Source organism: Carcharhinus amblyrhynchos, chromosome 25 (assembly GCF_965287045.1).
Source record: "Carcharhinus amblyrhynchos chromosome 25, sCarAmb.v2.hapA, whole genome shotgun sequence".
Lineage (NCBI taxonomy): Eukaryota > Metazoa > Chordata > Chondrichthyes > Carcharhiniformes > Carcharhinidae > Carcharhinus > Carcharhinus amblyrhynchos.
The window spans coordinates 18820317-18834710 of NC_137348.1; the positions used below are offsets into that span (position 1 = coordinate 18820317).

The following is a 14394-nucleotide window of genomic DNA, read 5'->3' on the forward strand; positions in this document are numbered from 1 at the left end:
AGTTTACCTTCAGGTTAACTAACAAGCAGGGTTTAATTGGAGCAAAGGAAGAAAGGACAATTATCTGATGTTCTTATCCTCAGAACTACAAAGGGAAAAAGAGCTGGATCTATACACAATTTAAAAAGCCTTTTCAAATATATTTCAAAAGAAAAAATACTTTTTGTCCAGCTTGAATTTGTCTGGAAAAATATGATAACTAGAAATCATACAATCAATAAACTGTCAGGATGGAGGAAGCCCTATCAGCTTGCCTGTAACAGCTCATGTTTTTACTGCTGCTCCCAAGGTAATTGTAATATTATACTGATGTCTGCCCATTTCTGCTTCAAAACATTCATCAGGTTTGAGCGCCAATGGTAGTACATTTTTAAACCATAAAAGAAGATAGGATCCAAAATTCCATGGACTGTATCTGATAGGAAGATAGATACATAATAATAGTAATGGCATATTTGTAACCACGATGACATGTAACTGTGTTTCTTCTTAGTTGGAGCATTTTGCTACAATCAGAATTGGAACATTATGTGTATCCTTGTGCAGCTAACCTGAATTCTAAATGAAAAGGTACAAAAGGATGGTATTGTTATTGCTAGCTTCAATTATGTTGTTGTTAAAATGTCTCAAAACTGCAGTTGTCCAAGGTAATGCCTTAAAAGTTTACTTACTTTGTTAAATGCTGCCCCAAAGATTTGTTTCAGATATTAAAATGTAAATTTAGCAATAAAAGATTATAATTTTTTAAGCCCCAGACAATGTGGTTACAGAGTTTTCATTGCAGCATTCTGTGTTTTAAATAGTTATAATAGGAATAAAACAGATCTTCACGAGTGCAGCTGTTTTATTCCATTCCACTTTAGGTGATTGCATCTTGTTTATTTTGGAGCTTCCTTGATAATTGGATAGGAGAATATTTGTGCACTGATCAGAATGGGTGAACTCAGAATTTAAAATGAACAGAATGATTTATTGGGAACTTTGTAGGTCAGGAACAAGTACACCTCACCTGTTGAGAGGAATGGCTAGGTGTCTTTTTCACTTAGTGTTGTCTCTAAGATTACATTCTTACTGAGGTAAAGACACATTGTATTCTGAGAAGGTTTCCTCCCACCCCAACATTTCCACAGCACTTTTGAAGATTTATTCTGCACTGCAATATGATGACACCAGGTTTAAGTCCAACCAGTTTATTTGATAGTAATCCCAATGAACTGGTTGGACTTAAACCTGGTGTTGTGAGACTTCTTACTGTGTTTACCCCAGTCCAACGCCAGCATCTCCACATCATGTCTGCAATATGATTCCATGGCACTAGAAGTCATCTCTCAGCTTACTTAAGTTTGTCATGTGCAAACCTGGACAGGTTACGTAGCACATCATATTCAAGTCTAAAAAGGTCAGGCAAGCAAAAGATGGAGGGAAGCAACAAGTCAACATTTCAAACACTGCCCTTACTCTGTTATAGTTTCTAGTTCTTTTGAAGGACAAAGCCTGAAAGGATGATTTGTAGCTTCTCTCCACAGTTGTTGGGCTTGACTTACTGGGTGCTTCCTGCACGTTCTATGTTTGTTTCTGGACACCATTATTTACAGTATTATATTTTTTGTTACATTCAAACCTATTTCTGTTTTTGCCGAATATCTACATAGACAATGTATACCATTCAGGAGGAAACAGTAACTCATATTTACTCCAGAGGAGAGAGATCAATTGCATATCTTAGTGGACTGAAAGGTTTTTATGTTTTGTATGCCTTTACTATATGAATCTACAGGTCACATTGTTAAACCTCATTATCAGGAAAACGTCACAACTGTTCTTAGTTTAAAACACTAGAATCATACAGTGCAGACGGCGGCCATTTGGCCCACCGAATCTGCACTGTCCACAACCTTACCCAAGCCCTATTCCTGTAACGCCACGTATTTACCTTGCTAATCCCCTGACACTAAGGGGCAATTTAGCATGGCCAATCAACCTAACCCACACATCTTTAGACTGTCAGAAGAAACTGGAGTACCTGGAGAAAACCCATGCAGACATGGGGTGAATGTGCAAACTCCATACAAACAGTGACCAAGGTTGCAATTAAACCCAGATCCCTGGCGTCGTGAGGTAGCAGTGTTAACCACTGTGTCGTCCTGGTCCGATTTCACTTTATTAAATTAAATTACTATAAGCACTTCTGTTAAATGACAAATCAATGGCTTAGAATGTTCGAATATAAATGTGGGATGACCTTGGTTTTCCTAATTGAATCTTGGACTGCATTAATTCAGGCTCCTCCAACAATACAATAAAGTTAATTTGTTGTGTAACTTTTTCTGTAAAGTAGGGCGGCACAGTGGCACAATGGTTAGCACTGCTGCTTCACCACGCCAGGGACCCAGTTTAATTCCCACCTTGGGTCACTGCGCAGTTTGCACGTTCTCCCAGTATCCGTGTGGATTTTCTCTGGATGCTCCGGTTTCCTCCCACAATTTGAAAGAAATGCTGGTTAGGTGCATTGGCCATGCTAAATTCTCCCGCAGTGCACCTAAACGGGCGCCAGAGTGTGGCAATGAGGGGATTTTCACAGTAACTTCATTGCAATGTTAATGTAAGTCTATTTGTGACATTAATAAACATTAAAAATATAAAGTAAAAAAAAGTTATCTTCTGTTGGAGAGGTGCCTTCCCTGAGCACATTTTCAGGCAACGTGACACTCCATGGAGAATTCAGAAAGGCCCAGGTGTGGGCAAAATGTGAACTGAGTGATTGGGATTCTGCGACCCACATTGCTAGGAACAGAAACAGAATCAATGGCCCGCTGTGTCTGAAGCCTCCAAATAAAAATACTTTGAACATTTATGCATGCTGTGTTCCCACACATTGTACAAGTGCAGGACACAGAGGTTTTTCTAAAAAAATATCAAATTATTTGGCTAATTTAACACATTTTAACTTGAAGCAAAATGCGCACATGGAGCAACACACAACAAATGTGAATGATAATAAACAAAACATATATCCAGGACTTTGTGTATCAAACCTCTTTAATATGACAGGCTGTTTATATGTTTTTATACAAAGTGGCTCTGTAATGTTAACATGTTCATTCTTTGCCCATAAAGCTGCTTGATTTATAGGCAGTAGCGACCTAAACACGAAGTGACAGGTCAAAGCCTTTGCCCCCACCCCACAAAAAATTCAACCTTGTAATAGTTGTGTTCATATTCACTGTGCGGAATTATTTTAAAAAAAATGACTCAGTGTCATTCCCAGTAAGAAAAGCAGTGGGAATTCCACTGGGTGGGTTGAGATGATCCAGATTGTAATTCATTCACATTTAGTCATTTTTTGGAGCTTGGGAAAAACTCCTGCCAGCAAAGAGATGCGCGGGGTGAGAAGAAGCCTGCAAGACCAGCGCCTCAGAGATCGGGGCATCCCGATCTCAAAGTTAAGTTGAAGGCCCACTCCTTTACTGATTCGCTTAAGAGTTTTAAAAATGTGTAAAGGCTCCTCTCTTTTAATCCATTCTCGAGGTATGGGGGTCAATTTTCTGACCTTGCCACATCTGGCACAGAACACACAGAATCATAGAAATCATAGAATCCCTACAGTACAGAAAGAGGCCATTTGGCCCATCGAGTCTGCACCAACCACAATTCCACCCAGGCCCTACCCCCATCCCTACATATTTCCTCATTAATCCCTCTAACCTACGCATTTCAGGGCACCACGGGTAATTTTTAGCATGACCAATCAACCTAACCCGTGCATCATTGGACTGTGGGAGGAAACCGGAGTACACGGAGGAAACCCATGCAGACACGCGGAGAATGTGCAAACTCCACACAGCCGGGAATCGAACCCAGGTCCCTGGCACTGTGAAGCAGCAGTGCTAACCACTGTGTTATCATGTCACCCATCAATCCTAGAAAATAGCATATGGGCCTAAAAATCAGCGTTGTACCCGGCACCAAACGATTTGCAATCATTCCGATCCCTTTCTAATGGTGCAAATCGTATCATGCCCAGAAAGGGTGCCGACTGGCATATTTAAATATGCATATCATGATCACCGCTGGATTCTCCCTGCTTCCGGTACCTTCAGACGTCCAGGCCCAGTGTGAGACTGGCAAGGCAAATTTCAATATTGATGAGTGGTTGGCATGTCATTAACGCGTCCTGGATGTTATCATCTGGATTCAGTTATCTTAGCCCACTTGCTGGCTGAGGTCCTCATTGGCGGAGATCACAGAAAGTCTCCATCAATGGTGCATCAGTGGGACCAGAGGCCTTTGAAACCCCTGGATGCTCGGAAGCAGGGCTGGGCTGGGGGGAGGGGGTGGAGGTGGAACAATCAGCCAGGCTGGCGAGCAGGGGGACGGGCGTACTTAGTACACTGGGGGAAAATCAAGGCACATTCACAATGGCACCCCTCAAGCTCAGCAGCCGGCTTCCTGACAAAGATATCTCTGTGGGCTCTTATTTTTAATTAAGTGCCATACAATTGCGACCGGGAACTTCAAAGTTTTTTGGTGAGATCGCCCCCTCTAGAATTTGTTTTGAGAAAATTCTATTCTTTGTTTTGGGAAAAGCACAGCCATAAGCTTTGTTGAAGAAGGCACTTTAGTGCCAAAGTAAATTGTCAAAAGGTGGTAGACCATCATCTTGAACTAATACAACTGTGTAGCTGCCTAGGCCACTTCCGTTGGCAGTTAAACATAGAAAGAAACATAGAAAGATTTACAGCACAGAAGAAGGCCATTTGGCCATAGTGTCTGTATCAGACAATAAACACTCATCCAGTCTAATCCCACCTTTCAGTTCTTGATCTGTAGTCCTGTCAGTCTACTCTCAATCATCCACAAAGTCAGGGAAGGTATCGTCAATGGTGTTATCAATCTACACTTACTCACCTACAACCAGCTCACCAATGTTCAATTTGGGTTCTGCCAGGACCTCTTGACTCCTTTCTTTATTACAACCTTAATCTAGACATGGACAAAAGAGCTGAATTCTAGGGGAGAGGTGAGCTTGACTGCTCTTGACATTAAGGCAGCATTTGACCGAATGTGGCATTAAGCAGTCCTGGCAAAATTTAAGTCAATAGGAATCAGGGGAAAAATTCTTTAGTTAAGCTTAGCACAAAGGAAGTTGCTTGCAGGCAAAGAGCATCTCCAACAAGAGAAAGTCTAATCATGTCCCTTTGCCATTCAATGGAATTACAGTCCACAAATCAGCCACTGTCAACATATTGGGAGTAAAACAACATTTATGTGGGACTGGAGTTAGACCATTAAGGTCAATTGGTTTCCTTCCATAAAGGACAATAGGAAGCAGTTGAATTTCCAAGACAACTCATCCAATTTCACTGATTTATTTCCAATCTTAAAAATAGAATTCAAATTCAGTTCATGGAATTTGAACTCAAATTCCAGATTATTAGTTCAAGTTTCATGAATTACTAATCCAATAACATAACCATTAAGCTACCATATCCTAGTGTAAATGCTAATGTCATAAATCATGACAGCAAAGGTCAATTGATCTTATTGGCCTTCAGTTTATGTTTCATTTCCTGGTGCATGTCACTTTTTTATTGTTAATGTTGTTTAATGTTATGGCTTTATTGTATATTAGATCTGCTCTTATACCTGTAAAGACCTCCTTGCTGACAGTAACTGGCAAGGCATGAAGACATTCACACTAGAAAATGTATTGAGAAATAACTTATCACTGACAACCAGGCAACGGTGTCTTCAGTTTGTTTCATAATGTTTTAAACAGAACCTAATTACAGAAAAGTACTTGGGAAATCAAAATAGACCTTTTATATTATCCTGACTGAGCAGCAAAAAATGAATTAAAAAGAACATGTAAATTGTTGTATAAATGGTAAAATTAAAGGCTAACAAATTATACTGTTACTACTGTGTAGCGGCACATCTCCGTATTATTTCCCAATGCCTTCTGTCAGTAGTGCCAGTGCCTTCTGCAGTATAAATATTCACTATTCTTGACGCCCTGCAGGACACTCATCTGCTTCTGTATAAAGCGTTTTCCCTCACAGGCAGAGTGTCTGTGGAACAGATGAGACAGTTTATCCACAGCCAAAGCACAGCAGACGTGGTAGTCTGCTGCAACTCATAATGCAGGTCTTTTCCCCTGCACTTGAGCCGTCAGTCTCTATTTTTACTCAGAATATTGAACAGGGGGTTTGATCATTATAAAGGACACTGAGTGAATGAAATGCTTGCAATTCTTTGGATCTGGCTGCATTTGGCTGCTAAGATTCAAAAACACACTTCCTGATGCATCTGATTTTTAGGAAAGAATACATTTTTTTGGGAGCTGTAACCAGGGCCCTTTGCTTTTTTTAAAAAAAGGAAGCATTCAAAGGGAATTTTATAGTAGCATTTTTAATGGCTTTTGTTCCTCTATTTCTGATATGGACTATTTGGATACTTTATGTTTCATTCAATTTTTATATCTAATTATATTGGTTTAACTTCATCTGCCACCCACAAAAGAATACATACATTGCTGAAATTCTCTCTTGCTTTGTGCTTCTACTTCTAATTGCAGTAGATAATACTACCATCCTGTCCTTGGGAGCCGTCCACACAGCACGTTATCGACAGGGTCTTTTATGGTTTCTCTATCAGTGAGGGAGCCGTAAACAATGTGTGCGATTCAGAGGGAGTTCTATGTTTTGTTTTTTAATGTTTATTGGTGTTCTCTAATGATCTGTCTGCACTCAGGTTTTTCATTAATCTTAACAGTTTGTTGGTTTATTTGAACCTCGACTATTATACCAGCTGGGTTTTGAAACCTGAGAAACTCTTTGATGCATACGTGTAGGAGAAGCTGCCCACATGTAAAAGGGGATATATTTGTGTGCACAGCATGCTGAAGGACTGCACTAGTATGCCTATGCATGGGAGGAGTGGATATGTATGTGCATGGGGGGGCGGGGGGGTGTGTGTGTGTGTGTGTGTGTGTGTGTGTGTGCGTGTGAGTGTAATCACGTCGAAGATCAGAGGTGTCTATTAATCTATAAATATGGTGAATTTGTTTGTTCCATTTAAGCTGGTTTTCTCTTTCTTGCCCTTGAGAATATTATGCTGATGAAATCCACTATCCGGAATGCAGTCCTTTTGGTGGCTGTGAATGGGAACAAACTGTAGTTTCCCCTTACCTTAGCAGCTTACCTTTGTAAGCCTCTCCATCAGGTAAACTGCCACTAACCAGAGCTGGCAGATTAGAGTGACATGGTACTTGGGGACTTTACAATGATCACTCACTTGAGAGACAGGCTCCCACTTAATTTACTACATTGCAGCTTTGGTTTTATGTTTGTAAGTATAGCAACATTTCTTCTTCAGATGTGAATTTTCTGGGGCTGCGAACCAATTGTTTTTAGTCTGAAGCATTACAGAGCTCACATTTCCACCATTGTTCTTTGAACAGTTATGCTGCATTGATAGTGCATGAAAATATAGGTTGTAGTTTAAAAATTCATGTGTGTCATCAGTTTAGCATAAATTAAATATTCTTTAATCAAAATCATAACCTTCACTTAAGGGAACCAAAAAGATATACTCATTAACTGAGATCAGTTAAATTCAATAGGGCATAAAATACATTTGTTGCTTTGTCACTAAGAACTCATTAACTTTCGTAACAATACCCAACCTGCGTGTGTTAGTTTTAGTTAACATTTTATATCAGGAATCAATAGTATCAGATGTAGAGGATGCCTTGATTTTTATTATAGCCAGAGGCAATGACATTCACCCATTTTTACAGCAGTTGCTGTTCCAGCAAGTTTGCTCTTTCTGTCACCATAAATTACCTGATGCAGGTGAAGTACTAAGTTTATTGTTGGTTGTTTATTGATTGAATTTGATTTCTTGCCCAAATAATTATGGAAGTAGCTCTACTTGTCAGCACGAGTTTCTTGATGGAAATTCTTGATGGAAACATATAAAATCCTGAGGGGATTTGACAGGACGGTGTGCAAAAGATTATTTCCTCTTGTAGGACAATCAAGAACTAGGGGTCATTGTTTAATAATAAGCGATCGAATATTTAAGACAGAAATGAAGGGGAAAAATTCTCTCAGAAGGTTGTGAGGCTTTCGAATTGTTTCCTGAAAAGGTGGTTGAGGCAGAAGTGGTTATCATCTTCAGAGAAAGCAGGTAAAAGGCTATCATGGGTAGGCCGGAAGTTGAAGTTGAGGTTAAAATTAGGTCAACCATGGTGTTACTGAATGGCAGAGCAAGCTCAAGAGGCCAAGTGGTCTACTCCTGCTCCAAATCCTTATGTTCACAGTCAATTCCACAGATGTGAAAGTTGTGTGAAGACTTAATAGACATCCCCTTAATAGAAATATTAATTTTGAAGAAACTTGTGCATTGATATTAAAACATTCTCCAACAGGATTTAGCTTTTGCAAATAATTTCCTTGTCACCCATCTATACACCCATTAAGAGATTTTACTGTGGTTTGAGCACTTCTATAAACCTTCTTTGCAAATAATAGCTTACGGAGGGTCCAACCAAATACATGACATCATTTCACATAAAAGTTCCATTAAGCAAAGATCATCAAGATTAATGAATAAAATTTAAAAGTAGGGTATTCACTCAGCAGAAATTATCTTTTCAGTATATCTTTTACGGATGACCTTTCTTCAAACCTTAGTTGAAACAATTGGAATAATATTATTAATTAGCAAACCTCAAGCCAGATTCTAATTATGCTTCTGAAAGTTCCTCTAGAGGTTAACTTGATCATTATGTCAAAAATAGAACAGAAGCCATGAATAGTTAAAGTACAATCCATTTAACCCTCAGCCACACCGTTTTAAATATATTATGAGCTGGAATATTGATACACAATTCTAAGTAGTCCAGGATTACTGTTTGCACCACCCTAACCCACACATTTCATCATTCTGAGTTTAGAAACAAGTCCAATACCCATGACACCTAGCAAGCACCTTGATAGGTATAAATAGAGTAGGTGTCACGGCTAGTCATAAAATATGATTTATATGTCCACAAGTGAGGCTGACTGGATAACTCATGAGCGACAAAGTCACAAGTGAGTTATGGTCAGTCTCACAAGTGAAAACACAAATCATGTTTCACAGATGCCTCTGACAGATTTGATTTATACTACAGATTTACCTTATTATGTTTAATTTTTGGCGTGTGCAATTTAAAGAGAAATCTTTTATGTTAATACAGCCTGTTTTGCAAGGAAAAGTGGGATTAGAAAGCTTGCTTTTATCGAGCGAGCTGCCTCAAAGAACTCTCCAAAGTGGTGACTGACCACCATTTTGAAAATCCCCGAAACAAGAATCAAGCATTAAACTTACAACACAGTATGGTCCCCAAATAAATGGTCCCCCAGTGTCGCATAACAAAAATGAACATGGGGGTCTTGTTCAAACATATGGAAATAAATTGGTGGCTACTCACTAGCCACAAAATGGAGTTTAAAGGGACACTTCCTGACTCAGAGATAGTGCACGCACATTCACCGAACAATGGCAGGGAACTCACTTAGCAGGAAGCCCTAAAAAACAAACTTCCTGGGGTTGCTTGCAGCCTTGTGATGTTGGGGGGAAGTGGGGGGGATGGATGAGAGGGATCTGCGGAGAGCTGTTCACGTGCCTTTCTTGCTAACCCACAATCTCACCCCTCCCCTGCCACCCCCAACCTGTGACTTCCCTTCCGCCATCACCTATAACTTGGATTCCGCAGCAATCCTGGGCTTTGGATGGATGCATTACCACCAGCAGTCAACTTCTCCTCAGTCTCCTCTGAATGGCGGGCAGCTTGGTAGGTAAGACCATGGGGAAACTGATCCTGGGGAAAACATGTCATTGCCCAATTAAGTGCCTGATTGGCACTTCACGCAATGGACCTTCCTGAAAAGAGGTGATGCAGGGTTCTCAGCAGCTCCAGCTGATGGGTTAGACACCCAGCGCCGATACTAAATTCTGTCCACTGCGTGGAAAATAGCGATTTTTCCTGGATTGATCTCTTACTGACCACAGAATAGGCTCACCATCCAATTAAGGATGTTGGGTGGATGCTGAAAGACCAAGCGGAAGTCTTCCAATTTGAAAGGAGTAGCAACCTGCAAGGGAAGGCAATTAAGGGGGGAAGTACTTTAAGATGGAGGGGCCCTCCCTCCAACTTCTTTAAATTGAAATTAAAAAATGGCGATTACAGCCAGACAACCATGGGACAGAGGAGGGGGAAAAGTACGGGGGTGCCTTGTGGTTGTTGCAGCACCCAAGCATGTAAGGAGGGTCTATCTAGGCCTGCCTGGAGTGCTGCTGGAAAATTCCAGTTGGCTTCCTTTAATTGGCTTTAAGTGGTCATTAAAGAGTCACACTGCTACCAGCGATGTGTGACAAGTAGGCCTGTTTCCCCACATCCCGCCTCTGCAAAAATGGCCCACAGGAGGGTTGGAGGCAGAGAACTGGTATGGCAAGCTGGCAGAGCTATTTTTAACCTGCCCTCCCTTGTTCCTAGCTCTGGCGGGGGTTCAAAATACTGCCCAGTATGACTAAAACTACTGCTGTTCACTATCAAGTATTGCAAAAATGGAACACTTTATGCTTTTGTATGACATGAAAAGCATGTACCAAACATAGCTAGCACAGGTATGATAGGGTAAGTGGTCTTCATCTATATTGTGAGATTCTATAATTCCTTTTAATGTATGAGATAGATAGGCACATTAGATTCAGGAATTGAAAAGTAATCTCAGCCTAAACAACTGAACAATTATGTACATAGATACAAATATAGAATTTTTTTAACATCAGCTTTTATCATGTATAAAGGCAGAAATTTATTGATGTGCAGCAAAGACCTGCTGCATGAATCCCAAAACAAAAGAAATCAACACTATAAAAATTAGATCATATTGTTGCTTTACACAGGAAGACATTTCCACATGGTGAAAATTTAATTCCGAAGCTTTGGGAATGGCCAATTCATCGCATAACATCATGGTTCTTTGTGCTTCATAAATATTTAGTTTTTGATGTAACATTGAATTAATCTCAGTAATTTGCAAGTATTTTATCTAATTACTTTAGCATTAAAGAAACATTTTCAGTCAATTATTTCTCAAAATTCTCAGTTAGTTTACATTTTTTGTAAATTGTGGTTTTTTTTTCATCTAGTCAATGGTGATACCAAGTGAACTTGATTAAATAAACAGCAACTCAACCATCAGTTTTATAGACTGTGAACAGATTTTCTCCAACTGAAAACATCTAAGCCAGGCCACAGTTCCTAAACAGTTTCCTGTCCATCTTCCAATGTTTTAGCTTACAAGCTGGTATTTTCCTTTGGCCTAAATTCAAAAATTGCAAGATGTCCCAACTCACCTGTGATACTGTGATGCTGCATTTCTTTGCCAGCTCTTCTTTGGCTTCTTCACTGGGATAGGGATTGCTGAGGTGTGAGTAAAAATACTCGTTCAACACTTCTGTTGCTTGTTTGCTGAAATTGCGTCGTTTTCGTCTGAAAGCAAGAAAGGTATGATTTTGATTACTTTCAAATTTGACATTAAACCACAGCTTTTGCCAATTTTTAATCTGACTTATTCTTCGTGTTTATTTCTTTTTCAAGATAAATCCTGAAACATGTTAATTTGAATAAGTTTCCATTTCCGCTTTAATACAATGCAGAATCAGCTCATTTTGCAAGTATTTCCAAAAATTTTTTAAACTACATTTTTAGCTAAAAAGCTGAAAGTCCACTGATGTAAAAGGAACCAACTAGTAAAGAAGCAACCAATGACCAATACAATGTCAGAGAAAAGAAGCATTAAACTGCATCTAGGCATGTGTCTGAAAGTAACTGAAAACACATTACCAGATACTCAATGACAACCATATAATTGGTACCTCTTTAAATTCTGCAAGCAACATATCTTTGCGAAGTGTGAGCAGAAGCTTTCAGTCTAGGACTTTCATCATGCTAAAAATATATCCATATCAAAAGCTTTTCTGTGGGCTTCTAGTCTTGACTTTGACCTAAGAAGCAACGTGCCAGTGGAGACACTTGTTCTTGTGCCCTTCAGAATTGCTTTTTCCCTATGCCTCAGGAGAGATTGGATGGAGGGTGCCTCGGCTTTGTGCAACAATATGGAAAACTGCATCATTCCCGCAGTACACTGCCCCTTTGGTTTCTCTGCTGTGTTATGATGAATTCTCATTCCAGTACAACACATAGAACCTCCCTGGGGTAACATTCATCTCTCTATTGGGCGACCACTCTTATTGCCTTGTTTATGCTCTCTCCCCTTTGAATAAATCATTTTAAAAATGCACATCTGCTCAATTTAACTTGTATAAAGTTACCCAAATTCTCTAAAGACGTCTTCCAACTGTTTTTAATTATAATAATTTACCACACCTGCTGATGACCTGGCTGCCAGCAAAATTACTTCAGTTTGTTTCAGTCTCTAACTGTCTACAGGTGCAAGGTGTGCTACATTAAGAGAATCTGTACATATAAAAAGCCAGCAGAGATCCTGATCTGCCGTGTGGCAAAAGCAGGTGTTTGTAATGGTGAATATAACATTGTGGTTGTGTTTGGTATACAGTACAATCGACTTAGAAGAGAACACAACTCACCACCACAGCTTCAGTCCATAGAAAACGTGGTGATAACAAATAAAACTGTCAGTCAGCTAGTCACAAGGTCTGAATTTTGACTGAACGTGAACACACAGGAGATGGAAAAGACTATTCATTTAAAGTCAATACATAAAACTGTAAACTGAGTGATGCAAATGCAAAAAACATCAGATTTGGTTCTAGGCCATTTAATATAGGAAAAAATGCTATCCTCTTTTCCTTGTCTTGTTGCAAACAAGGCCTTAGCAATCACTGAAATTCAGTCCAAAAAATGAAAAGAAAAATGTTGAATTATTAGAGATGAACTTTTTTACTATTATATTCAAACAATCATCAAGCAAGGTAGAAATTATTTTCTGACTGAAACATGGGAAGAACAAAATTTAAAAGGGACTGAGTATATGATCAACAAACAGAAAATAGCTGGACCATTGGCTGCCAGCCACTTCATTAACACCATGCTTCTGTTCTGTGGTTGAACACGGACGTACAAGATATGTCACATTTATATGCTACTGGAATAGTTTTATTAACCGCAGCTGTATGCTATTCTACCATCTCATTGGCAGAGGCTTGGGGCTGAGTGGCATGCTCACCCATCAATTTTAATTATCCGCTGAAAGCCAAATTAGAGCCTGATTTTCAGTGACTCTTGTGAAAAAATGTTTAAATTCAGATCTAGGGAATCAGATATTTCATCAGCTGGAGAAAGAAACTTTTTTGAGTTATTCAGAGTCAGAGGTTTGTCTTCTGTAAGATAACTGCTCACTCTTCTGTGCTTTCACATAATTAAAGGAAGTACATGTGAACTGTGGGCAGAAGGAAGAAAGTGGTTCCTGTCTGTTTTAGAGTGTCATTTTGGCTTGCAGGTAGAATTCTCACTATGGAGCTGGGAGATTGTGGCCTCAATTCCCACTCCAGTACATAAGCTTGGCAGAAACTTCTGTACAGTACTAAGCGAGTGCTGCATTGTCAAGTTATGCCATCTTCCTTTTAAACTGAATCCAAAAAATTCCCACCAAATCTTTTTCAAAAGTGCAAAGAAGTTCTCCTGCTATCCTGAATAATGGCTCCCAACCAATAATAACAAAAGTATTATTAATTTAATTTCTGTTTGTGTGACTTTACTGTGTGTTACATAGCTGTCACAATTAGCAAAAAAAAATCACAGACTAGACTTCAAAAGTAATTAATCGAATGTTAAGAACTTTGCATGTCCTGAAGGCATGGAAAGTGCCCTATCAGTATATATTTTGATCTTGACAAGTTATGTTTGAGACTATGGACGATTCTCCCATCTGGGACTAAGTCCTGCAGTGAGGGTGGGAATGTGGCATGTTTCCTGCTGTGGTGGCCAACGAGAAATCACGCCATATCTTCCAGCCCTGAACTTATCAATAATGCACACGGGGGTTTAACGCCATTTTCCATGGAGTGGAGGGCTTGTTGGTGTGAGTCCTGCCAACATATCTGGGTGCCATATTGAAGACATTACAGACCCACCTCTGAAGAAAGAAGATAGATCTCCAAGAACACTCATTCATCATAGAATCCCGACAGTGCAGTGAGAGGCCATTTGGCCCAGCGAGTCTGCACTGACAACAATCCCACCCAGGCCCTATCCCCATAATCCCATGTATTTACCCTGCTACTCCCCCTGATGTTAAGGGGCAATTTACCATGGCCAATCAACCTAACCCGCACATGAGAGTGGGAGGAAACCAG

The 14394-nt window shown here is 39.7% G+C and overlaps 1 protein-coding gene across 6 annotated transcripts in view; it reads right to left on the reverse strand.

Annotated features, from left to right (window-relative positions):
- The window catches only part of pbx3b (pre-B-cell leukemia homeobox 3b), a 264092-nt gene that overhangs the window by 20926 nt on the left and 228772 nt on the right, over positions 1-14394 (reverse strand). For all 6 annotated transcript variants that reach the window (XM_080212207.1, XM_080212208.1, XM_080212202.1 and 3 more), the window contains one exon: positions 11413-11548. In XM_080212207.1, coding sequence (XP_080068333.1) covers positions 11413-11548 — 136 coding nt within the window. The remainder of the gene's footprint in view (positions 1-11412; positions 11549-14394) is intronic.